At 50.9% G+C, this 26,083-nt stretch overlaps 1 protein-coding gene across 1 annotated transcript in view; it reads right to left on the bottom strand.

Moving 5' to 3' along the window:
* Nucleotides 1-640: 640 nt before the first annotated feature.
* LOC120032301 (transmembrane and coiled-coil domain protein 3-like) overlaps nt 641-26,083 on the bottom strand; it is a 48,015-nt gene continuing 22,572 nt past the window's right edge. The window contains exons 5-6 of the mRNA XM_038978327.1: nt 2,541-2,676; nt 641-2,411 (exon numbers count right to left, since the gene is read on the bottom strand). Coding sequence (XP_038834255.1) covers nt 2,106-2,411; nt 2,541-2,676 — 442 coding nt within the window. The 3' untranslated portion in view covers nt 641-2,105. The remainder of the gene's footprint in view (nt 2,412-2,540; nt 2,677-26,083) is intronic.

The following is a 26,083-nucleotide window of genomic DNA, read 5'->3' on the forward strand; positions in this document are numbered from 1 at the left end:
TTGAATACTTTGAATGCACTGTGTGTGTGTGTAATCTAAAATGTGTAATTTATTACTCCTGTCGACAGCACTGTTAGAGCACAGAGAAATACTTCCCCACCCCTGTCAACAGCACCCCCAACCTAACATCTCCCCACAGCCATGAATCTACACAGAACATATTGATAAACAGATTAAAAGGTTAATAACGTCACCTTCTGTGCAGAGCCCTCACTCCTTGCATCATCATCTCTGGTAGATAAAGTACAATTGATGACCTGATCAAGAGATCAGTTCAGGGTAGAAATACTCTGATGAATCTTCAGAGGATAAGATGAGAAGAGCTCTACGATAAAAGACACAATGTTTCTAGAAAAGGAAGAGGATTTAATTTTGTTCTCATTTTAAAAAGTGTGTTTTGGAAAACCGGATTAAACCTAACAGCGTGCAATGCTACTGGGTCGGTAAAACATACCGGAATCTAGACACTGGAATTATAGGCCCTGGGCTGTGAATCTGGGATATGGCTCTCTCTCCAGACACAGGGAATATATTCAGGAATTGGGATAGAGCCAGAACTCTTGAGTAACCAATGGACAGTGTAAATATCAATGGTTCAGGACATGACATACTATATTACTCAAGGTGCCAGCCAGCCACATAGACCCAAATTTGGCTTTTTAAAGAGACAGAGACCAAAGCACAGAAAATATCAGGTTTAACACAGAAGCTGCATTGAAAAGGCGTCAGGCCTGGCCCCTATCATCATAGTGATAAGTAGCTTACAGAGTGGGTGGGGCCAGAGCTGCATCGCTCACTTCCCACCTAACCCTCCCATCTCTGTCCAATCAGACGATAGCATCAAAGGCATTTAGAATGTTCATTTTGTTCGGTTTTCATTGTAAAAAGGCAAAAAATATGAAACATTTCAGAGAAAATGCATAAAACTTAGTGTTCTAATCTGTCTGAACCATTTGGTATAAATCAATTCCTTTGTTCAGCCCACTCTGAACAGTGCTTAATTCCTATTTCACAAAAATGACATTATCATCAATATTAAAGGACGAATCGCAAATGAGGTTTGTGTGTGTCACGTCTGAGGTTACTTCCCCCCAGATCCATCAGACTGCCAGACGATATCACTCACAGTTAGCATGTTAGCGGCTAAAGGGTCAGTCTATGTATTTCCTATGGGAGAGAGAACACATAACTCTTGGGGTGAATTCACCCCTTATAGACTAGACCCGTGGCAGTTCCACTGCATCTGTTAATAGACTATATAAAGTACATAAGACACCATTTATCCACAAACCCGCATTCCAGTACACATTCCTTTGTAAAAAAAATGAACCACCCTTCACGGGCACACACACACACACACACACACACACACACACACAAAAAGAGAACAATTAATAAAATATTACACTTAAAAATCAATTGTCCTGTCTTTTTTTCCCAATTATAAAACATTTCATCACTTAACAGTACAGTACAGTATAGGTCCACACAGTACAGTATAGGTCCACACAGACAAAGCGCTCTCATATGGAGAACACCCCCACATAAAGACACCCCCACATAAAGACACACAAGTCACATTCCTCTCAGTGTGTGTGTGGATGAATGTGTATCATGGTGGCTTGGGGGGATGGGAGTGAGACTGTGTGTGGATCAGAACCAGAGGTCTTCTGGGAGAATTCGTTTTTAATACTGTCAGTGTGTTAGTGTAATAAAGGTGACGTAAGTACGACTCCACAAAAGACAAGGAACCAATCAGCGGACCCCTTGTTTCTCTTAAAGGTTATACATAAGCTTACCACCTGCATAGTGCAAGCAAGATGTCTTGCTTTCCTGTAATTTGTACTGTAGTGGCACACTGGCATCGTTTGGAAACAATTTCCCTCAAGGAGTTCTGTCCAAACTCCAAAAGACAGAGAGGGGGAGAGACACGAGGGTGTTGGGGTGTAAGGCTACATTGTAAACCCCGCACATTTCATCTATCGCTATGACAAAATCACAGAGTTCCAAAGTCCCAAACTCAGTGTGGGACGCGCCAAACCCACATTGTGAGGGGGACAAACTCAGACTGGGTGGAGCCTAGCTTAACATGGGAGGAGTCTAGCTCAGTGTGGGAGGAGAATGCGTTCCAGGGCACACTGCAGGTGCTCCCAGTTCTTCCAGATGACTGCCAGTAGGGACAAACCCACGCAGGTGAGTGCCAGGTGCACGCGGCTTCGCAGGAGGGGCGCGGTGAACTTGGCCGCTGTGGAAACGCACACCAGGATCACCGTGACGATGGCCAGCATGATGTTGATGCATTTCCCCAGCATCACCTTGGCGTCTGTGTTCTCCACCTGTACTGTCTGCTGCTGCTGCTGCTGCTGGAGCTCCAGCTTAGAGACACGTGTCTGACACGACTCCAGAGCCTCCTGTAAACACAGAAAAACACCCGCATTCAGTTAACATTTGACACACAGGCTTAAAGTTACTGACTATATACAGCTTAGATAGATGTGTAGGGGGCATGTTTGTAGATCTCTGTGTGTGTGTATACATACCTGGATGTCCCTAGCTCTCTCGTAGGCCTGGTAGGCCACCTTCTCCTCGATGCTGGCCAGCTCCTGCTTCAGGTTACTGGTCTCATGCTGGTGCAACTCTGTCAGGTCATTTAACTGGTCCTCTAACCGCTCAAACCTATTAGGGAGCGGGAGAACGGGGGGGATAGAGAAAGAGCAGGGGGGAAAGAATGACGAGTCTTAATATTGAATGCACAGCTTCAATTCCAAAGCATACCTGTGTGTCCATCTCTTCCTTCAACAATGTGTGTGTGTGTTCTCTGTTTGTGGTGTGTGAAGCATTATCTACATAAGCGTGTTGATACATCAGCCCTAAATTGACAGTATCAACAGCCAACAATATTAAAAACAAGATTATGGTTCAAGGTTGGAAAAAGTGAAGCAGGCCTAGATAATCATAAAGTGAAACAGCTTGAACGATGGTGGTCTGCATGGAGAATGTTGTTGGTGCGTCTGTATGGAGGATGTTGTTGGTGCGTCTGTATGGAGGATGTTGTTGGTGCGTCTGCATGGAGGATGTTGTTGGTGCGTCTGCATGGAGGATGTTGTTGGTGCGTCTGCATGGAGGATGTTGATGGTGCGTCTGCATGGAGGATGTTGTTGGTGCGTCTGCATGGAGGATGTTGTTGGTGCGTCTGCATGGAGGATGTTGTTGGTGCGTCTGCATGGAGGATGTTGATGGTGCGTCTGCATGGAGGATGTTGTTGATGCGTCTGCATGGAGGATGTTGATGGTGCGTCTGCATGGAGGATGTTGATGGTGCGTCTGCATGGAGGATGTTGTTGGTGCGTCTGCATGGAGGATGTTGTTGGTGCGTCTGTATGGAGGATGTTGTTGGTGCGTCTGTATGGAGGATGTTGTTGGTGCGTCTGTATGGAGGATGTTGATGGTGCGTCTGCATGGAGGATGTTGATGGTGCGTCTGTATGGAGGATGTTGGTGCGTCTGTATGGAGGATGTTGTTGGTGCGTCTGCATGGAGGATGTAGTTGGTGCGTCTGCATGGAGGATGTAGTTGGTGCGTCTGTATGGAGGATGTTGTTGATGCGTCTGCATGGAGGATGTAGTTGGTGCGTCTGCATGGAGGATGTTGATGGTGCGTCTGCATGGAGGATGTTGTTGGTGCGTCTGTATGGAGGATGTTGTTGGTGCGTCTGTATGGAGGATGTTGTTGGTGCGTCTGTATGGAGGATGTTGTTGGTGCGTCTGCATGGAGGATGTTGTTGGTGCGTCTGTATGGAGGATGTAGTTGGTGCGTCTGCATGGAGGATGTTGTTGGTGCGTCTGTATGGAGGATGTTGATGGTGCGTCTGTATGGAGGATGTAGTTGGTGCGTCTGTATGGAGGATGTTGTTGGTGCGTCTGTATGGAGGATGTTGATGGTGCGTCTGCATGGAGGATGTTGATGGTGCGTCTGTATGGAGGATGTTGGTGCGTCTGTATGGAGGATGTTGTTGGTGCGTCTGCATGGAGGATGTAGTTGGTGCGTCTGCATGGAGGATGTAGTTGGTGCGTCTGTATGGAGGATGTTGTTGATGCGTCTGCATGGAGGATGTAGTTGGTGCGTCTGCATGGAGGATGTTGATGGTGCGTCTGCATGGAGGATGTTGTTGGTGCGTCTGTATGGAGGATGTTGTTGGTGCGTCTGTATGGAGGATGTTGTTGGTGCGTCTGTATGGAGGATGTTGTTGGTGCGTCTGCATGGAGGATGTTGTTGGTGCGTCTGTATGGAGGATGTAGTTGGTGCGTCTGCATGGAGGATGTTGTTGGTGCGTCTGTATGGAGGATGTTGATGGTGCGTCTGTATGGAGGATGTAGTTGGTGCGTCTGTATGGAGGATGTTGTTGGTGCGTCTGTATGGAGGATGTTGGTGCGTCTGTATGGAGGATGTTGTTGGTGCGTCTGCATGGAGGATGTTGTTGGTGCGTCTGCATGGAGGATGTTGATGGTGCGTCTGCATGGAGGATGTTGTTGGTGCGTCTGTATGGAGGATGTTGATGGTGCGTCTGCATGGAGGATGTTGATGGTGCGTCTGTATGGAGGATGTTGGTGCGTCTGCATGGAGGATGTTGATGGTGCGTCTGCATGGAGGATGTTGTTGGTGCGTCTGTATGGAGGATGTTGTTGGTGCGTCTGTATGGAGGATGTTGTTGGTGCGTCTGCATGGAGGATGTTGATGGTGCGTCTGCATGGAGGATGTTGTTGGTGCGTCTGTATGGAGGATGTTGATGGTGCGTCTGCATGGAGGATGTTGATGGTGCGTCTGTATGGAGGATGTTGGTGCGTCTGCATGGAGGATGTTGTTGGTGCGTCTGTATGGAGGATGTTGTTGGTGCGTCTGTATGGAGGATGTTGTTGGTGCGTCTGTATGGAGGATGTTGTTGGTGCGTCTGTATGGAGGATGTTGTTGGTGCGTCTGCATGGAGGATGTTGTTGGTGCGTCTGTATGGAGGATGTTGTTGGTGCGTCTGCATGGAGGATGTTGGTGCGTCTGTATGGAGGATGTTGATGGTGCGTCTGCATGGAGGATGTTGTTGGTGCGTCTGCATGGAGGATGTTGATGGTGCGTCTGCATGGAGGATGTTGATGGTGCGTCTGCATGGAGGATGTTGATGGTGCGTCTGCATGGAGGATGTTGTTGGTGCGTCTGCATGGAGGATGTTGGTGCGTCTGCATGGAGGATGTTGATGGTGCGTCTGTATGGAGGATGTTGGTGCGTCTGTATGGAGGATGTTGATGGTGCGTCTATGGAGGATGTTGTTGGTGCGTCTGCATGGAGGATGTTGTTGGTGCGTCTGCATGGAGGATGTTGATGGTGCGTCTGCATGGAGGATGTTGATGGTGCGTCTGCATGGAGGATGTTGTTGGTGCGTCTGCATGGAGGATGTTGATGGTGCGTCTGTATGGAGGATGTTGTTGGTGCGTCTGTATGGAGGATGTTATTGGTGGATGTTGTTGGTGCGTCTGCATGGAGGATGTTGTTGGTGCGTCTGTATGGAGGATGTTGATAGTGCGTCTGCATGGAGGATGTTGTTGGTGCGTCTGTATGGAGGATGTTGTTGGTGCGTCTGCATGGAGGATGTTGTTGGTGCGTCTGCATGGAGGATGTTGATGGTGCGTCTGTATGGAGGATGTTGTTGGTGCGTCTGTATGGAGGATGTTGTTGGTGCGTCTGCATGGAGGATGTTGTTGGTGCGTCTGCATGGAGGATGTTGTTGGTGCGTCTGCATGGAGGATGTTGTTGGTGCGTCTGCATGGAGGATGTTGTTGGTGCGTCTGCATGGAGGATGTTGTTGGTGCGTCTGCATGGAGGATGTTGTTGGTGCGTCTGCATGGAGGATGTTGTTGGTGCGTCTGCATGGAGGATGTTGTTGGTGCGTCTGCATGGAGGATGTTGTTGGTGCGTCTGTATGGAGGATGTTGTTGGTGCGTCTGTATGGAGGATGTTGTTGGTGCGTCTGCATGGAGGATGTTGATGGTGCGTCTGTATGGAGGATGTTGGTGCGTCTGTATGGAGGATGTTGGTGCGTCTGTATGGAGGATGTTGTTGGTGCGTCTGTATGGAGGATGTTGTTGGTGCGTCTGTATGGAGGATGTTGGTGCGTCTGTATGGAGGATGTTGGTGCGTCTGCATGGAGGATGTTGGTGCGTCTGCATGGAGGATGTTGGTGCGTCTGTATGGAGGATGTTGGTGCGTCTGTATGGAGGATGTTGTTGGTGCGTCTGTATGGAGGATGTTGTTGGTGCGTCTGTATGGAGGATGTTGTTGGTGCGTCTGCATGGAGGATGTTGTTGGTGCGTCTGCATGGAGGATGTTGTTGGTGCGCCTGCATGGAGGATGTTGATGGTGCATCTGTATGGAGGATGTTGATGGTGCGTCTGCATGGAGGATGTTGTTGGTGCGTCTGCATGGAGGATGTTGTTGGTGCGTCTGCATGGAGGATGTTGATGGTGCGTCTGTATGGAGGATGTTGTTGGTGCGTCTGCATGGAGGATGTTGATGGTGCGTCTGTATGGAGGATGTTGGTGCGTCTGCATGGAGGATGTTGTTGGTGCGTCTATATGGAGGATGTTGGTGCGTCTGCATGGAGGATGTTGATGGTGCGTCTGTATGGAGGATGTTGGTGCTTCTGCATGGAGGATGTTGTTGGTGCGTCTGTATGGAGGATGTTGGTGCGTCTGCATGGAGGATGTTGATGGTGCGTCTGTATGGAGGATGTTGGTGCGTCTGCATGGAGGATGTTGTTGGTGCGTCTGTATGGAGGATGTTGGTGCGTCTGTATGGAGGATGTTGTTGGTGCGTCTGTATGGAGGATGTTGGTGCGTCTGTATGGAGGATGTTGTTGGTGCGTCTGTATGGAGGATGTTGTTGGTGCGTCTGCATGGAGGATGTTGTTGGTGCGTCTGCATGGAGGATGTTGTTGGTGCGTCTGCATGGAGGATGTTGTTGGTGCGTCTGTATGGAGGATGTTGTTGGTGCGTCTGCATGGAGGATGTTGTTGGTGCGTCTATATGGAGGATGTTGTTGGTGCGTCTGTATGGAGGATGTTGATGGTGCGTCTGTATGGAGGATGTTGTTGTCGCGTCTGTATGGAGGATGTTGTTGGTGCGTCTATATGGAGGATGTTGTTGGTGCGTCTGTATGGAGGATGTTGATGGTGCGTCTGTATGGAGGATGTTGTTGGTGCGTCTATATGGAGGATGTTGTTGGTGCGTCTGCATGGAGGATGTTGTTGGTGCGTCTGCATGGAGGATGTTGTTGGTGCGTCTGCATGGAGGATGTTGTTGGTGCGTCTGCATGGAGGATGTTGTTGGTGCGTCTGCATGGAGGATGTTGATGGTGCGTCTGCATGGAGGATGTTGTTGGTGCGTCTGCATGGAGGATGTTGTTGGTGCGTCTGTATGGAGGATGTTGTTGGTGCGTCTGCATGGAGGATGTTGATGGTGCGTCTGCATGGAGGATGTTGTTGGTGCGTCTGCATGGAGGATGTTGATGGTGCGTCTGCATGGAGGATGTTGTTGGTGCGTCTGCATGGAGGATGTTGTTGGTGCGTCTGTATGGAGGATGTAGTTGGTGCGTCTGCATGGAGGATGTTGTTGGTGCGTCTGCATGGAGGATGTTGTTGGTGCGTCTATATGGAGGATGTTGTTGGTGCGTCTGTATGGAGGATGTAGTTGGTGCGTCTGCATGGAGGATGTAGTTGGTGCGTCTATATGGAGGATGTTGTTGGTGCGTCTGTATGGAGGATGTTGTTGGTGCGTCTGTATGGAGGATGTTGTTGGTGCGTCTGTATGGAGGATGTTGATGGTGCGTCTGTATGGAGGATGTTGTTGTCGCGTCTGTATGGAGGATGTTGTTGGTGCGTCTATATGGAGGATGTTGTTGGTGCGTCTGTATGGAGGATGTTGATGGTGCGTCTGTATGGAGGATGTTGTTGGTGCGTCTATATGGAGGATGTTGTTGGTGCGTCTGCATGGAGGATGTTGTTGGTGCGTCTGCATGGAGGATGTTGTTGGTGCGTCTGCATGGAGGATGTTGTTGGTGCGTCTGCATGGAGGATGTTGTTGGTGCGTCTGCATGGAGGATGTTGATGGTGCGTCTGCATGGAGGATGTTGTTGGTGCGTCTGCATGGAGGATGTTGTTGGTGCGTCTGTATGGAGGATGTTGGTGCGTCTGTATGGAGGATGTTGATGGTGCGTCTGCATGGAGGATGTTGATGGTGCGTCTGCATGGAGGATGTTGTTGGTGCGTCTGCATGGAGGATGTTGTTGGTGCGTCTGTATGGAGGATGTTGTTGGTGCGTCTGCATGGAGGATGTTGATGGTGCGTCTGCATGGAGGATGTTGTTGGTGCGTCTGTATGGAGGATGTTGATGGTGCGTCTGCATGGAGGATGTTGTTGGTGCGTCTGCATGGAGGATGTTGTTGGTGCGTCTGCATGGAGGATGTTGTTGGTGCGTCTGTATGGAGGATGTTGATGGTGCGTCTGCATGGAGGATGTTGATGGTGCGTCTGCATGGAGGATGTTGTTGGTGCGTCTGCATGGAGGATGTTGATGGTGCGTCTGCATGGAGGATGTTGTTGGTGCGTCTGCATGGAGGATGTTGTTGGTGCGTCTGTATGGAGGATGTTGTTGGTGCGTCTGTATGGAGGATGTTGTTGGTGCGTCTGCATGGAGGATGTTGATGGTGCGTCTGCATGGAGGATGTTGATGGTGCGTCTGCATGGAGGATGTTGTTGGTGCGTCTGCATGGAGGATGTTGATGGTGCGTCTGCATGGAGGATGTTGTTGGTGCGTCTGTATGGAGGATGTTGTTGGTGCGTCTGCATGGAGGATGTTGTTGGTGCGTCTGCATGGAGGATGTTGATGGTGCGTCTGCATGGAGGATGTTGTTGGTGCGTCTGTATGGAGGATGTTGATGGTGCGTCTGCATGGAGGATGTTGTTGGTGCGTCTGCATGGAGGATGTTGTTGGTGCGTCTGTATGGAGGATGTAGTTGGTGCGTCTGCATGGAGGATGTTGTTGGTGCGTCTGCATGGAGGATGTTGTTGGTGCGTCTATATGGAGGATGTTGTTGGTGCGTCTGTATGGAGGATGTAGTTGGTGCGTCTGCATGGAGGATGTAGTTGGTGCGTCTATATGGAGGATGTTGTTGGTGCGTCTGTATGGAGGATGTTGTTGGTGCGTCTATATGGAGGATGTTGTTGGTGCGTCTGTATGGAGGATGTTGATGGTGCGTCTGTATGGAGGATGTTGTTGTCGCGTCTGTATGGAGGATGTTGTTGGTGCGTCTGTATGGAGGATGTTGTTTGTGCGTCTGCATGGAGGATGTTGATGGTGCGTCTGCATGGAGGATGTTGTTGGTGCGTCTGCATGGGGGATGTTGTTGGTGCGTCTGTATGGAGGATGTTGTTGGTGCGTCTGCATGGAGGATGTTGATGGTGCGTCTGCATGGAGGATGTTGTTGGTGCGCCTGTATGGAGGATGTTGTTGGTGCGTCTGTATGGAGGATGTTGTTGGTGCGTCTGCATGGAGGATGTTGTTGGTGCGTCTGTATGGAGGATGTTGGTGCGTCTGCATGGAGGATGTTGTTGGTGCGTCTGCATGGAGGATGTTGTTGGTGCGTCTGCATGGAGGATGTTGTTGGTGCGTCTGCATGGAGGATGTTGTTGGTGCGTCTGCATGGAGGATGTTGATGGTGCGTCTGCATGGAGGATGTTGTTGGTGCGTCTGTATGGAGGATGTTGATGGTGCGTCTGTATGGAGGATGTTGTTGGTGCGTCTGTATGGAGGATGTTGTTGGTGCGTCTGTATGGAGGATGTTGTTGGTGCGTCTGTATGGAGGATGTTGTTGGTGCGTCTGCATGGAGGATGTTGATGGTGCGTCTGTATGGAGGATGTTGGTGCGTCTGTATGGAGGATGTTGGTGCGTCTGTATGGAGGATGTTGTTGGTGCGTCTGTATGGAGGATGTTGTTGGTGCGTCTGTATGGAGGATGTTGGTGCGTCTGTATGGAGGATGTTGGTGCGTCTGTATGGAGGATGTTGGTGCGTCTGTATGGAGGATGTTGGTGCGTCTGTATGGAGGATGTTGGTGCGTCTGTATGGAGGATGTTGTTGGTGCGTCTGTATGGAGGATGTTGGTGCGTCTGTATGGAGGATGTTGGTGCGTCTGTATGGAGGATGTTGTTGGTGCGTCTGTATGGAGGATGTTGTTGGTGCGTCTGCATGGAGGATGTTGTTGGTGCGTCTGCATGGAGGATGTTGTTGGTGCGCCTGCATGGAGGATGTTGATGGTGCGTCTGTATGGAGGATGTTGTTGGTGCGTCTGTATGGAGGATGTAGATGGTGCGTCTGTATGGAGGATGTTGGTGCGTCTGCATGGAGGATGTTGTTGGTGCGTCTGTATGGAGGATGTTGTTGGTGCGTCTGTATGGAGGATGTTGTTGGTGCGTCTGCATGGAGGATGTTGTTGGTGCGTCTGCATGGAGGATGTTGTTGGTGCGCCTGCATGGAGGATGTTGATGGTGCGTCTGTATGGAGGATGTTGATGGTGCGTCTGTATGGAGGATGTTGTTGGTGCGTCTGCATGGAGGATGTTGATGGTGCGTCTGTATGGAGGATGTTGGTGCGTCTGCATGGAGGATGTTGTTGGTGCGTCTATATGGAGGATGTTGGTGCGTCTGCATGGAGGATGTTGATGGTGCGTCTGTATGGAGGATGTTGGTGCTTCTGCATGGAGGATGTTGTTGGTGCGTCTGTATGGAGGATGTTGGTGCGTCTGCATGGAGGATGTTGATGGTGCGTCTGTATGGAGGATGTTGGTGCGTCTGCATGGAGGATGTTGTTGGTGCGTCTGTATGGAGGATGTTGGTGCGTCTGTATGGAGGATGTTGTTGGTGCGTCTGTATGGAGGATGTTGGTGCGTCTGTATGGAGGATGTTGTTGGTGCGTCTGTATGGAGGATGTTGTTGGTGCGTCTGCATGGAGGATGTTGTTGGTGCGTCTGCATGGAGGATGTTGTTGGTGCGTCTGCATGGAGGATGTTGTTGGTGCGTCTGTATGGAGGATGTTGTTGGTGCGTCTGCATGGAGGATGTTGTTGGTGCGTCTATATGGAGGATGTTGTTGGTGCGTCTGTATGGAGGATGTTGATGGTGCGTCTGTATGGAGGATGTTGTTGTCGCGTCTGTATGGAGGATGTTGTTGGTGCGTCTATATGGAGGATGTTGTTGGTGCGTCTGTATGGAGGATGTTGATGGTGCGTCTGTATGGAGGATGTTGTTGGTGCGTCTATATGGAGGATGTTGTTGGTGCGTCTGCATGGAGGATGTTGTTGGTGCGTCTGCATGGAGGATGTTGTTGGTGCGTCTGCATGGAGGATGTTGTTGGTGCGTCTGCATGGAGGATGTTGTTGGTGCGTCTGCATGGAGGATGTTGTTGGTGCGTCTGCATGGAGGATGTTGATGGTGTGTCTGCATGGAGGATGTTGTTGGTGCGTCTGCATGGAGGATGTTGTTGGTGCGTCTGTATGGAGGATGTTGTTGGTGCGTCTGCATGGAGGATGTTGATGGTGCGTCTGCATGGAGGATGTTGTTGGTGCGTCTGTATGGAGGATGTTGATGGTGCGTCTGCATGGAGGATGTTGTTGGTGCGTCTGCATGGAGGATGTTGTTGGTGCGTCTGTATGGAGGATGTAGTTGGTGCGTCTGCATGGAGGATGTTGTTGGTGCGTCTGCATGGAGGATGTTGTTGGTGCGTCTATATGGAGGATGTTGTTGGTGCGTCTGTATGGAGGATGTAGTTGGTGCGTCTGCATGGAGGATGTAGTTGGTGCGTCTATATGGAGGATGTTGTTGGTGCGTCTGTATGGAGGATGTTGTTGGTGCGTCTGTATGGAGGATGTTGTTGGTGCGTCTGTATGGAGGATGTTGTTGGTGCGTCTGTATGGAGGATGTTGTTGGTGCGTCTGCATGGAGGATGTTGTTGGTGCGTCTGCATGGAGGATGTTGTTGGTGCGCCTGCATGGAGGATGTTGATGGTGCGTCTGTATGGAGGATGTTGTTGGTGCGTCTGTATGGAGGATGTAGATGGTGCGTCTGTATGGAGGATGTTGGTGCGTCTGCATGGAGGATGTTGTTGGTGCGTCTGTATGGAGGATGTTGTTGGTGCGTCTGTATGGAGGATGTTGTTGGTGCGTCTGCATGGAGGATGTTGTTGGTGCGTCTGCATGGAGGATGTTGTTGGTGCGCCTGCATGGAGGATGTTGATGGTGCGTCTGTATGGAGGATGTTGATGGTGCGTCTGTATGGAGGATGTTGTTGGTGCGTCTGCATGGAGGATGTTGATGGTGCGTCTGTATGGAGGATGTTGGTGCGTCTGCATGGAGGATGTTGTTGGTGCGTCTATATGGAGGATGTTGGTGCGTCTGCATGGAGGATGTTGATGGTGCGTCTGTATGGAGGATGTTGGTGCTTCTGCATGGAGGATGTTGTTGGTGCGTCTGTATGGAGGATGTTGGTGCGTCTGCATGGAGGATGTTGATGGTGCGTCTGTATGGAGGATGTTGGTGCGTCTGCATGGAGGATGTTGTTGGTGCGTCTGTATGGAGGATGTTGGTGCGTCTGTATGGAGGATGTTGTTGGTGCGTCTGTATGGAGGATGTTGGTGCGTCTGTATGGAGGATGTTGTTGGTGCGTCTGTATGGAGGATGTTGTTGGTGCGTCTGCATGGAGGATGTTGTTGGTGCGTCTGCATGGAGGATGTTGTTGGTGCGTCTGCATGGAGGATGTTGTTGGTGCGTCTGTATGGAGGATGTTGTTGGTGCGTCTGCATGGAGGATGTTGTTGGTGCGTCTATATGGAGGATGTTGTTGGTGCGTCTGTATGGAGGATGTTGATGGTGCGTCTGTATGGAGGATGTTGTTGTCGCGTCTGTATGGAGGATGTTGTTGGTGCGTCTATATGGAGGATGTTGTTGGTGCGTCTGTATGGAGGATGTTGATGGTGCGTCTGTATGGAGGATGTTGATGGTGCGTCTGTATGGAGGATGTTGTTGGTGCGTCTGCATGGAGGATGTTGTTGGTGCGTCTGCATGGAGGATGTTGTTGGTGCGTCTGCATGGAGGATGTTGTTGGTGCGTCTGCATGGAGGATGTTGTTGGTGCGTCTGCATGGAGGATGTTGTTGGTGCGTCTGCATGGAGGATGTTGATGGTGTGTCTGCATGGAGGATGTTGTTGGTGCGTCTGCATGGAGGATGTTGTTGGTGCGTCTGTATGGAGGATGTTGTTGGTGCGTCTGCATGGAGGATGTTGATGGTGCGTCTGCATGGAGGATGTTGTTGGTGCGTCTGTATGGAGGATGTTGATGGTGCGTCTGCATGGAGGATGTTGTTGGTGCGTCTGCATGGAGGATGTTGTTGGTGCGTCTGTATGGAGGATGTAGTTGGTGCGTCTGCATGGAGGATGTTGTTGGTGCGTCTGCATGGAGGATGTTGTTGGTGCGTCTATATGGAGGATGTTGTTGGTGCGTCTGTATGGAGGATGTAGTTGGTGCGTCTGCATGGAGGATGTAGTTGGTGCGTCTATATGGAGGATGTTGTTGGTGCGTCTGTATGGAGGATGTTGTTGGTGCGTCTGTATGGAGGATGTTGTTGGTGCGTCTGTATGGAGGATGTTGATGGTGCGTCTGTATGGAGGATGTTGTTGTCGCGTCTGTATGGAGGATGTTGTTGGTGCGTCTATATGGAGGATGTTGTTGGTGCGTCTGTATGGAGGATGTTGATGGTGCGTCTGTATGGAGGATGTTGATGGTGCGTCTGTATGGAGGATGTTGTTGGTGCGTCTATATGGAGGATGTTGTTGGGCGTCTGCATGGAGGATGTTGTTGGTGCGTCTGCATGGAGGATGTTGTTGGTGCGTCTGCATGGAGGATGTTGTTGGTGCGTCTGCATGGAGGATGTTGTTGGTGCGTCTGCATGGAGGATGTTGATGGTGCGTCTGCATGGAGGATGTTGTTGGTGCGTCTGCATGGAGGATGTTGTTGGTGCGTCTGTATGGAGGATGTTGGTGCGTCTGTATGGAGGATGTTGATGGTGCGTCTGCATGGAGGATGTTGATGGTGCGTCTGCATGGAGGATGTTGTTGGTGCGTCTGCATGGAGGATGTTGTTGGTGCGTCTGTATGGAGGATGTTGTTGGTGCGTCTGCATGGAGGATGTTGATGGTGCGTCTGCATGGAGGATGTTGTTGGTGCGTCTGTATGGAGGATGTTGTTGGTGCGTCTGCATGGAGGATGTTGTTGGTGCGTCTGCATGGAGGATGTTGTTGGTGCGTCTGTATGGAGGATGTTGATGGTGCGTCTGCATGGAGGATGTTGATGGTGCGTCTGCATGGAGGATGTTGTTGGTGCGTCTGCATGGAGGATGTTGATGGTGCGTCTGCATGGAGGATGTTGTTGGTGCGTCTGCATGGAGGATGTTGTTGGTGCGTCTGTATGGAGGATGTTGTTGGTGCGTCTGTATGGAGGATGTTGTTGGTGCGTCTGCATGGAGGATGTTGATGGTGCGTCTGCATGGAGGATGTTGATGGTGCGTCTGCATGGAGGATGTTGTTGGTGCGTCTGCATGGAGGATGTTGATGGTGCGTCTGCATGGAGGATGTTGTTGGTGCGTCTGTATGGAGGATGTTGTTGGTGCGTCTGCATGGAGGATGTTGATGGTGCGTCTGCATGGAGGATGTTGTTGGTGCGTCTGTATGGAGGATGTTGATGGTGCGTCTGCATGGAGGATGTTGTTGGTGCGTCTGCATGGAGGATGTTGTTGGTGCGTCTGTATGGAGGATGTAGTTGGTGCGTCTGCATGGAGGATGTTGTTGGTGCGTCTGCATGGAGGATGTTGTTGGTGCGTCTATATGGAGGATGTTGTTGGTGCGTCTGTATGGAGGATGTAGTTGGTGCGTCTGCATGGAGGATGTAGTTGGTGCGTCTATATGGAGGATGTTGTTGGTGCGTCTGTATGGAGGATGTTGTTGGTGCGTCTATATGGAGGATGTTGTTGGTGCGTCTGTATGGAGGATGTTGATGGTGCGTCTGTATGGAGGATGTTGTTGTCGCGTCTGTATGGAGGATGTTGTTGGTGCGTCTGTATGGAGGATGTTGTTTGTGCGTCTGCATGGAGGATGTTGATGGTGCGTCTGCATGGAGGATGTTGTTGGTGCGTCTGCATGGGGGATGTTGTTGGTGCGTCTGTATGGAGGATGTTGTTGGTGCGTCTGCATGGAGGATGTTGTTGGTGCGTCTGTATGGAGGATGTTGGTGCGTCTGCATGGAGGATGTTGTTGGTGCGTCTGCATGGAGGATGTTGTTGGTGCCTCTGTATGGAGGGATGTTGTTGGTGCGTCTGCATGGGAGATGTTGATGGTGCGTCTGCATGGAGGATGTTGTTGGTGCGTCTGTATGGAGGATGTTGGTGCGTCTGTATGGAGGATGTTGGTGCGTCTGTATGGAGGTTGTTGGTGCGTCTGTATGGAGGATGTTGTTGGTGCGTCTGTATGGAGGATGTTGTTGGTGCGTCTGCATGGAGGATGTTGATGGTGCGTCTGTATGGAGATGTTGGTGCGTCTGTATGGAGGATGTTGTTGGTGCGTCTGTATGGAGGATGTTGTTGGTGCGTCTGTATGGAGGATGTTGGTGCGTCTGTATGGAGGATGTTGGTGCGTCTGTATGGAGGATGTTGGTGCGTCTGTATGGAGGATGTTGGTGCGTCTGTATGGAGGATGTTGGTGCGTCTGCATGGAGGATGTTGTTGGTGCGTCTGTATGGAGGATGTTGGTGCGTCTGTATGGAGGATGTTGTTGGTGCGTCTGTATGGAGGATGTTGTTGGTGCGTCTGTATGGAGGATGTTGTTGGTGCGTCTGTATGGAGGATGTTGGTGCGTCTGTATGGAGGATGTTGGTGCGTCTGTATGGAGGATGTTGGTGCGTCTGTATGGAGGATGTTGGTGCGTCTGCATGGAGGATGTTGTTGGTGCGTCTGTATGGAGATGTTGGTGCGTCTGTATGGAGGATGTTGGTGCGTCTGTATGGAGGATGTTGTTGGTGCTCTGTATGGAGATGTTTGGTGCGTCTGTATGTAGGAGGATGTTGTGCGTCTGCATGGAGGATGTTGTTGGTGCGTCTGCTGGAGTGTTGTTGGTGCGTCTGTATGGAGGTGTTGTTGGTGCGTCTGCATGGAGGATGTTGTTGGTGCGTCTATATGGAGGATGTTGTTGGTGCGTCCTTGTATGGAGGATGTTGATGGTGCGTCTGTATGAGGATGTTGTTGTGCGTCTGTATGGAGGATGTTGTTGGTGCGTCTGATATGGAGGATGTTGTTGGTGCGTCTGTATGGAGGATGTTGTGGTGCGCTGTATGGAGGATGTTGTTGGTGCGTCTTATGGAGGGATGTTGTTGGTGCGTCTGCTGGAGGATGTTGTTGGTGCTCTGCATGGAGGAGTTGTTGGTGTGCGTTCTGCATGGAGGATGTTGTTGGTGCGTCTGCATGGAGGATGTTTGTTGGTGCGTCTGCATGAGGATGTTGTTGGTGCGTCTGCATGGAGGATGTTGATGGTGTGTCTGCATGGAGGATGTTGTTGGTGCGTCTGCATGGAGGATGTTGTTGGTGCGTCTGTATGGAGGATGTTGTTTTTGCGTCTGCATGGAGGATGTTGATGGTGCGTCTGATGAGGATGTGTTGTGCGTCTGTATGGAGATGTTGATGGGTGCGTCTGCATGGAGATGTTGTTGGTGCGTCTGCATGGAGGATGTTTGTTGGTGCGTCTTTTGGGTTTTTATGGAGATGTGTTGGTGCGTCTGCATGGAGGATGTTGTTGGTGCGTCTGCATGGAGGATGTTGTTTTGGGCGTCTGATGGAGGATGTTTTGGTGCGTCTGTATGGAGGATGTTTTGTGCTTCTGCATGGAGATGTGTTGGTGCGTCTATATGGAGATGTTGTTGGTGCGTCTGTATGGAGGATGTTGTTGGTGCGTCTGTATGGAGGATGTTGTTGGTGCGTCTGTATGGAGGATGTTGTTGGTGCGTCTGTATTGGAGGATGTTTGTTGTGCGTCTGTATGGAGGATGTTGTGGTTGCGTCTATATGAGGATGTTGTTGGTGCGTCTGTATGGAGGATGTTGATGGTGCGTCTGTATGGAGATGTTGTTGTGCGTTTATGGAGGATGTTGTTGGTGCGTCTGCATGAGGATGTTGTTGGTCGTCTGCATGGAGGATGTTGTTGGTGCGTCGCATGGAGGATGTTGTTGGTGCGTCTGCATGGAGGATGTTGTTGGTGCGTCTGCATGGAGGATTGTTGATGGTGCGTCTGCATGGAGGATGGTGTTGGTGCTTCTGCATGGAGGATGTTGTTGGTGCGTCTGTATGGAGGATGTTGGTGCGTCTGTATGGAGGATGTTGTGGTGCGTCTGATGGAGGATTGTTGTGGTGCGTCTGCATGGAGGATGTTGTTGGTGCGTCTGCATGGAGGATGTTGTTGGTGCGTCTGTATGGAGGATGTTGTTGGTGCGTCTGCATGGAGGATGTTGATGGTGCGTCTGCATGGAGGATGTTGTTGGTGCGTCTGATATGGAGGATGTTGTGGTGCGTCTGCATGGAGGATGTTGTTGGTGCGTCTGCATGGAGGATGTTGTTGTGCGTCTGCATGGGGGATGTTGTTGGTGCGTCTGTATGGAGGATGTTGTGGGGCGTCTGCATGGAGGATGTTGATGGTGCGTCTGCATGGAGGATGTTGTTGGTGCGTCTGCATGGAGGATGTTGTGTGCGTCTGCATGGAGGATGTTGTTGGTGCGTCTGCATGGAGGTGTTGTTGGTGCGTCTGTATGGAGGATGTTTGTTGGGGCGTCTGTATGGAGGATGTTGTTGGTGCGTCTGATGAGGATGTTGATGGTGCGTCTGATGGAGGATGTTGTGGTGGCGTCTGCATGGAGGATGTTGTTGGTGCGTCTGCATGGAGGATGTTGTGGTTCCTGCATGGAGGATGTTGTTGGTGCGTCTGTATGGAGGATGTTGTTGGTGCTCTGCATGGAGGATGTTGATGGTGCGTCTGCATGGAGGATGTTGTTGGTGCGTCTGTGGAGGATGTTTGTGTGCGTCTGCATGGAGGATGTTGTTGGTGCGTCTGGCTGGAGGATGTTTTGGTGCGTCTGTATGGAGATGTGTTGGTGCGTCTGATGGAGATGTTGTTGGTGCGTCTGCATGGGATGTTTGTTGGTGCGTCTTATGGAGGATGTTTTTGGTGCGTCTGTATGGAGGATGTGTGTGGTGCGTCTGCATGGAGGATGTGTTTGGTGCGTCTTATGGAGGATGTTGTTGGTGCGTCTGTTGGAGGATGTTGTTGGTGCGTCTTATGGAGGATGTTGTTTGGTGCGTCTGTATGGAGGATGTTGATGGTGCGTCTGTTGGGAGGATGTTGTTTGTCGCGTCTGTATGGAGGATGTTGTTGGTGCGTCTGTATGGAGGATGTTGTTGTGCGTCTGATGGAGGATGTTGATGGTGCGTCTGCATGGAGGATGTTGTTGGTGCGTCTGATATGGGGGATGTTTGTGGTGCGTCTGCATGGAGGATGTTTGTTGGTGCGTCTGATGGAGGATGTGATGGTGCGTCTGCATGGAGGTGTTGTGGTGCGCTGATGGAGGATGTTGTTGGTGCGTCTGTATGGAGGATGTTTTGGTGCGTCTGCATGGAGGATGTTGTTGTTGCGTCTGTAGGAGATGTTTGTGCGTCTGCATGGAGATGTTGTTGTGCGTCTGCATGGAGGATGTTGTTGGTGCGTCTGTATGGAGGATGTTGTTGGTGTGCGTCTGCATGGAGGATGTTGTGGTGCGTCTGCATTGGAGGATGTTGTTGGTGCGTCTGTATGGAGGATGTTGGTGGCGTCTGTATGGAGGATGTTTGGTGCGTCTGTATGGAGGATGTTGTTGGTGCGTCTGTATGGAGGATGTTGTTGGTCGTCTGTATGGGAGGATGTTGTTGGTGCGTCTGCATGGAGGATGTTGATGGTGCGTCTGTATGGGGATGTTGGTGCGTCTGTATGGAGGATGTTGTTGGTGCGTCTGTATGGAGGATGTTGTTGGTGCGTCTGTATGGAGGATGTTGGTGCGTCTGTATGGAGGATTTTGGTGCGTCTGATGGAGGATGTTGGTGCGTCTGTATGGAGGAGGTTGTGCGTCTGTATGGAGGATGTTGGTGCGTCTGCATGGAGGATTGTTGTTGTGCGTCTGTATGGAGGATGTGTGCGTCTGTATGGAGGATGTTGTTGTGCGTCTGTATGGAGATGTTGTTGTTGCGTTGTTTTGGGGTGGGGGTTTTTTAATGGGGATGTTGTTGGTGCGTCTGTATGGAGGATGTTGGTGCGTCTGTATGGAGGATGTTGGTGCGTCTGTATGGAGGATTTGTTGGTGCGTCTGTATGGAGGATGTTTGGGTGCGTCTGCATGGAGGATGTTTTTGGGTGCGTCTGTATGGGGATGTTGGGTGCGTCTGTATGGAGGATGTTGTGCGTCTGTATGGAGGATGTTGTTGTGCGTCTGCATGGAGGATGTTGTTGGTGCTTTGATGGAGGATGTTGTTGGTGCGCCTGCATGGAGGATGTTGATGGTCGTCTGTAATGGAGGATGTTGTTTGTCGTCTGTATGGAGGATGTAGAGGTGCGTCTGTATGGAGGATGTTGGTGCGTCTGCATATGGAGATGTTGTTGGTGCGTCTGTATGGAGATGTTGTTGGTGCGTCTGCATGGAGATGTTGTTGGTGCGTTCTGCATGGAGGATGTTGTTGTGCGTCTGCATGGAGGTGTTGTTTTGGTGCGTCTGTCATGGAGGATGTTGATGGTGCGTCTGTAATGGAGGATGTTGTGGTGCGTCTGCATGGAGGATGTTGTTGGTGCGTCTGATGGAGGATGTTGTTGGTGCGTCTGCATGGAGGATGTTGTTGGTGCGTCTGTATGGAGGATGTTTGTTGGTGCATCGCATGGAGGATGTTGATGGTCGTCTGTATGGAGGATGTTGAGGTGCGTCTGCATGGAGGATGTTGTTTGGTGCGTCTATATGGAGGATGTTGGTGCGTCTTGCATGGAGGATGTTGTGGTGCGTCTGTATGGAGGATGTTGGTGCTTCTGCATGGAGGATGTTGTTGGTGCGTCTGTATGGGATGTTTGGTGCGTCTGCATGGAGGATGTTGATGGTGCGTCTGTATGGAGGATGTTGTGTGCGTCTGCATGGAGGATGTTGTTGGTGGCGTCTGTATGGAGGATGTTGGTGCGTCTGCATGGAGGAGTTTTGGTTGCGTCGTATGAGGATGTTGTGCGTCTGTATGAGGATGTTGTTGGTGCGTCTGTATGGAGGATGTGGTGTTGCGTCTGCATGGAGGATGTTGTTGGTGCGTCTGCATGGAGGATGTGTTTGGTGCGTCTGCAGTGGAGGATGTTGTTGGTGCGTCTGTATGGAGGATGTTGTTGGTGCGTCTCATGGAGGATGTTGTGGTGCGTCTGTATGGAGTGATTGTTGATGGTGCGTCTGTATGGAGGATGTTGTTGGTGCGTCTGCATGAGGATGTTGTTGTGCGTTCTGCTGGAGGATGTTGTGGTGCGTCTGCATGGAGGATGTTGATGGTGGCGTCTGCTGGAGGATGTGTTTTGGTGCGCTGATGGAGGATGGTTGGTGCGTCTGCTGGAGGATGTTTGTTGGTGCGTCTGTATGGAGGATGTTGTTGTGCGTCTGATGGAGGATGTTGTTGATGGTGCGTCTGCATGGAGATGTTGTTGGTGCGTCTGTATGGAGGATGTTGATGGTGCGTCTGTATGGATGATGTTGGTGCGTCTGTCATGGAGGATGTTGTTGTGCGTCTGTATGGAGGATGTTGTTGGTGCGTCTGTATGGAGGATGTTGTTGGTGCGTCTGTATGGAGGATGTTGTTGGTGCGTCTGCATGGAGGATGTTGGTGCGTCTGATGGAGGATGTTGTGGTCGTCTGTATGGAGGATGTTGTTGGTGCGTCTGTATGGAGGATGTTGTTGTGCGTCTGTATGGAGGATGTTGTTGGTGCGTCTGTATGGAGGATGTGTTGGTGCGTCTGTATGGAGGATGTTGGTGCGTCTGTATGGAGGATGTTGGTGGCTTCTGATGGAGGATGTTGGTGCGTCTGTATGGAGGATGTTGGTGCGTCTGCATGGAGGATGTTGTTGGTGCGTCTGTATGGAGGATGTTGGTGCGTCTGTATGAGTATGTTGGTGCGTCTGTATGGAGGATGTTGGTGGTGCGTCTGTATGGAGGATGTTGGTGGGGCGTCTGTGGAGGATGTTGTTGTGCGTCTGCATGGAGGATGTTGTTGGTGCGCCTGCATGGAGGATGTTGATGGTGCGTCTGTATGGAGGATGTTGTTGGTGCGTCTGTATGGAGGATGTTGATGGTGCGTCGTATGGAGGATGTTGGTGCGTCTGCATGGAGGATGTTGTTGTGCGTCTGTATGGAGGAGTTGTTTGGTGCGTCTGTAGGAGGATGTTGGTGCGTCTGCATGGAGGATGTTGTTGGTGCGTCTTATGGAGGAGTTGGTGCGTCTGCATGGAGGATGTTGATGGTGCGTCTGTCATGGAGGATGTTGGTGCTTCTGCATGGAGGATGTTGTTGGTGCGTCTGTATGGAGGATGTTGTGGTGCGTCTGCATGGAGGATTTTGTGGTGCGTCTGTATGGAGGATGTTGGTGCGTCTGCATGGAGGATGTTGTTGGTGCGTCTGTATGGAGGATGTTGGGTTGCGTCTGCATGGGAGGATGTTGTTGGTGCGTCTGTATGGAGGATGTTGTGCGTCTGTATGGAGGATGTTGTTGGTGCTCTGTATGGGGGGTGATTTGTTTGTTGGTGCTCTGCTATGGAGGATGTTTGTTGGTGCGTCTGCATGGAGGATGTTGGTGCGTCTGTATGGAGGATGTTGATGGTGCGTCTGTATGGAGGATGTTGTTGGTGCGTCTGCATGGAGGATGTTGTTGGTGCGTCTGCATGGAGGATGTTGATGGTGCGTCTGCATGGAGGATGTTGATGGTGCGTCTGCATGGAGGATGTTGTTGGTGCGTCTGCATGGAGGATGTTGGTGCGTCTGCATGGAGGATGTTGATGGTGCGTCTGTATGGAGGATGTTGGTGCATCTGTATGGAGGATGTTGATGGTGCGTCTGTATGGAGGATGTTGTTGGTGCGTCTGCATGGAGGATGTTGTTGGTGCGTCTGCATGGAGGATGTTATGGTGCGTCTGCATGGAGGATGTTGATGGTGCGCTGCATGGAGGAGTTGTTGGTGCGTCTGCATGGAGGATGTTGATGGTGCGTCTGTATGGAGGATGTTGTTGGTGCGTCTGTAGGAGGATGTTATTGGTGGATGTTGTTGGTGCGTCTGCATGGAGGATGTTGTTGGTGCGTCTGTATGGAGGATGTTGATAGTGCGTCTGCATGGAGGATGTTGTTGGTGCGTCTGCATGGAGGATGTTGTTGGTGCGTCTGCATGGAGGATGTTGTTGGTGCGTCTGCATGGAGGATGTTGTTGGTGCGTCTGCATGGAGGATGTTGTTGGTGCGTCTGTATGGAGGATGTTGTTGGTGCGTCTGTATGGAGGATGTTGTTGGTGCGTCTGCATGGAGGATGTTGATGGTGCGTCTGTATGGAGGATGTTGGTGCGTCTGTATGGAGGATGTTGGTGCGTCTGTATGGAGGATGTTGTTGGTGCGTCTGTATGGAGGATGTTGTTGGTGCGTCTGTATGGAGGATGTTGGTGCGTCTGTATGGAGGATGTTGGTGCGTCTGTATGGACGATGTTGGTGCGTCTGTATGGAGGATGTTGGTGCGTCTGCATGGAGGATGTTGTTGGTGCGTCTGTATGGAGGATGTTGGTGCGTCTGCATGGAGGATGTTGTTGGTGCGTCTATATGGAGGATGTTGTTGGTGCGTCTGTATGGAGGATGTTGATGGTGCGTCTGTATGGAGGATGTTGTCGCGTCTGTATGGAGGATGTTGTTGGTGCGTCTATATGGAGGATGTTGTTGGTGCGTCTGTATGGAGGATGTTGATGGTGCGTCTGTATGGATGATGTTGTTGGTGCGTCTATATGGAGGATGTTGTTGGTGCGTCTGCATGGAGGATGTTGTTGGTGCGTCTGCATGGAGGATGTTGTTGGTGCGTCTGTATGGAGGATGTTGTTGGTGCGTCTGCATGGAGGATGTTGATGGTGCGTCTGCATGGAGGATGTTGTTGGTGCGTCTGCATGGAGGATGTTGTTGGTGCGTCTGTATGGAGGATGTTGTTGGTGCGTCTGCATGGAGGATGTTGATGGTGCGTCTGCATGGAGGATGTTGTTGGTGCGTCTGCATGGAGGATGTTGTTGGTGCGTCTGCATGGAGGATGTTGTTGGTGCGTCTGTATGGAGGATGTTGTTGGTGCGTCTGCATGGAGGATGTTGTTGGTGCGTCTGCATGGAGGATGTTGATGGTGCGTCTGCATGGAGGATGTTGTTGGTGCGTCTGTATGGAGGATGTTGATGGTGCGTCTGCATGGAGGATGTTGTTGGTGCGTCTGCATGGAGGATGTTGTTGGTGCGTCTGTATGGAGGATGTAGTTGGTGCGTCTGCATGGAGGATGTTGTTGGTGCGTCTGCATGGAGGATGTTGTTGGTGCGTCTATATGGAGGATGTTGTTGGTGCGTCTGTATGGAGGATGTAGTTGGTGCGTCTGCATGGAGGATGTTGTTGGTGCGTCTGCATGGAGGATGTAGTTGGTGCGTCTATATGGAGGATGTTGTTGGTGCGTCTGTATGGAGGATGTAGTTGGTGCGTCTATATGGAGGATGTTGTTGGTGCGTCTGTATGGAGGATGTTGTTGGTGCGTCTATATGGAGGATGTTGTTGGTGCGTCTATATGGAGGATGTTGTTGGTGCGTCTGTATGGAGGATGTAGTTGGTGCGTCTATATGGAGGATGTTGATGGTGCGTCTGCATGGAGGATGTAGTTGGTGCGTCTATATGGAGGATGTTGTTGGTGCGTCTGTATGGAGGATGTTGTTGGTGCGTCTGTATGGAGGATGTTGTTGGTGCGTCTGTATGGAGGATGTTGTTGGTGCGTCTGTATGGAGGATGTTGATGGTGCGTCTGTATGGAGGATGTTGATGGTGCGTCTGTATGGAGGATGTTGTTGTCGCGTCTGTATGGAGGATGTTGTTGGTGCGTCTATATGGAGGATGTTGTTGGTGCGTCTGTATGGAGGATGTTGATGGTGCGTCTGTATGGAGGATGTTGTTGGTGCGTCTATATGGAGGATGTTGTTGGTGCGTCTGTATGGAGGATGTTGTTGGTGCGTCTGCATGGAGGATGTTGATGGTGCGTCTGCATGGAGGATGTTGTTGGTGCGTCTGCATGGAGGATGTTGTTGGTGCGTCTGTATGGAGGATGTTGTTGGTGCGTCTGCATGGAGGATGTTGATGGTGCGTCTGCATGGAGGATGTTGTTGGTGCGTCTGCATGGAGGATGTTGTTGGTGCGTCTGTATGGAGGATGTTGATGGTGCGTCTGTATGGAGGATGTTGGTGCGTCTGTATGGAGGATGTTGGTGCGTCTGTATGGAGGATGTTGGTGCGTCTGTATGGAGGATGTTGGTGCGTCTGCATGGAGGATGTTGATGGTGCGTCTGCATGGAGGATGTTGATGGTGCGTCTGCATGGAGGATGTTGTTGGTGCGTCTGTATGGAGGATGTTGGTGCGTCTGTATGGAGGATGTTGGTGCGTCTGTATGGAGGATGTTGTTGGTGCGTCTGTATGGAGGATGTTGGTGCGTCTGTATGGAGGATGTTGGTGCGTCTGTATGGAGGATGTTGGTGCGTCTGTATGGAGGATGTTGGTGCGTCTGCATGGAGGATGTTGTTGGTGCGTCTGTATGGAGGATGTTGGTGCGTCTGTATGGAGGATGTTGGTGCGTCTGTATGGAGGATGTTGTTGGTGCGTCTGTATGGAGGATGTTGTTGGTGCGTCTGCATGGAGGATGTTGTTGGTGCGTCTGCATGGAGGATGTTGTTGGTGCGCCTGCATGGAGGATGTTGATGGTGGTCTGTATGGAGGATGTTGTTGGTGCGTCTGTATGGAGGATGTAGATGGTGCGTCTGTATGGAGGATGTTGGTGCGTCTGCATGGAGGATGTTGTTGGTGCGTCTGTATGGAGGATGTTTTTGGTGCGTCTGCATGGAGGATGTTGTTGGTGCGTCTGCATGGAGGATGTTGTTGGTGCGTCTGCATGGAGGATGTTGATGGTGCGTCTGTATGGAGGATGTTGATGGTGCGTCTGCATGGAGGATGTTGTTGGTGCGTCTGCATGGAGGATGTTGTTGGTGCGTCTGCATGGAGGATGTAGTTGGTGCGTCTGTATGGAGGATGTTGGTGCGTCTGCATGGAGGATGTTGTTGGTGCGTCTATATGGAGGATGTTGGTGCGTCTGCATGGAGGATGTTGATGGTGCGTCTGTATGGAGGATGTAGTTGGTGCGTCTGTATGGAGGATGTTGGTGCGTCTGCATGGAGGATGTTGTTGGTGCGTCTATATGGAGGATGTTGGTGCGTCTGTATGGAGGATGTTGATGGTGCGTCTGCATGGAGGATGTTGTTGGTACGTCCACATGGAGGATGTTGTTGGTGCGTCTGCATGGAGGATGTTGATGGTGCGTCTGTATGGAGGATGTTGGTGCGTCTGCATGGAGGATGTTGTTGGTGCGTCTATATGGAGGATGTTGGTGCGTCTGCATGGAGGATGTTGATGGTGCGTCTGTATGGAGGATGTTGGTGCTTCTGCATGGAGGATGTTGTTGGTGCGTCTGTATGGAGGATGTTGGTGCGTCTGCATGGAGGATGTTGATGGTGCGTCTGTATGGAGGATGCTGGTGCGTCTGCATGGAGGATGTTGTTGGTGCGTCTGTATGGAGGATGTTGGTGCGTCTGCATGGAGGATGTTGTTGGTGCGTCTG

This window comes from Salvelinus namaycush, chromosome 38, assembly GCF_016432855.1.
Source record: "Salvelinus namaycush isolate Seneca chromosome 38, SaNama_1.0, whole genome shotgun sequence".
Taxonomy (NCBI): Eukaryota; Metazoa; Chordata; class Actinopteri; order Salmoniformes; family Salmonidae; genus Salvelinus; species Salvelinus namaycush.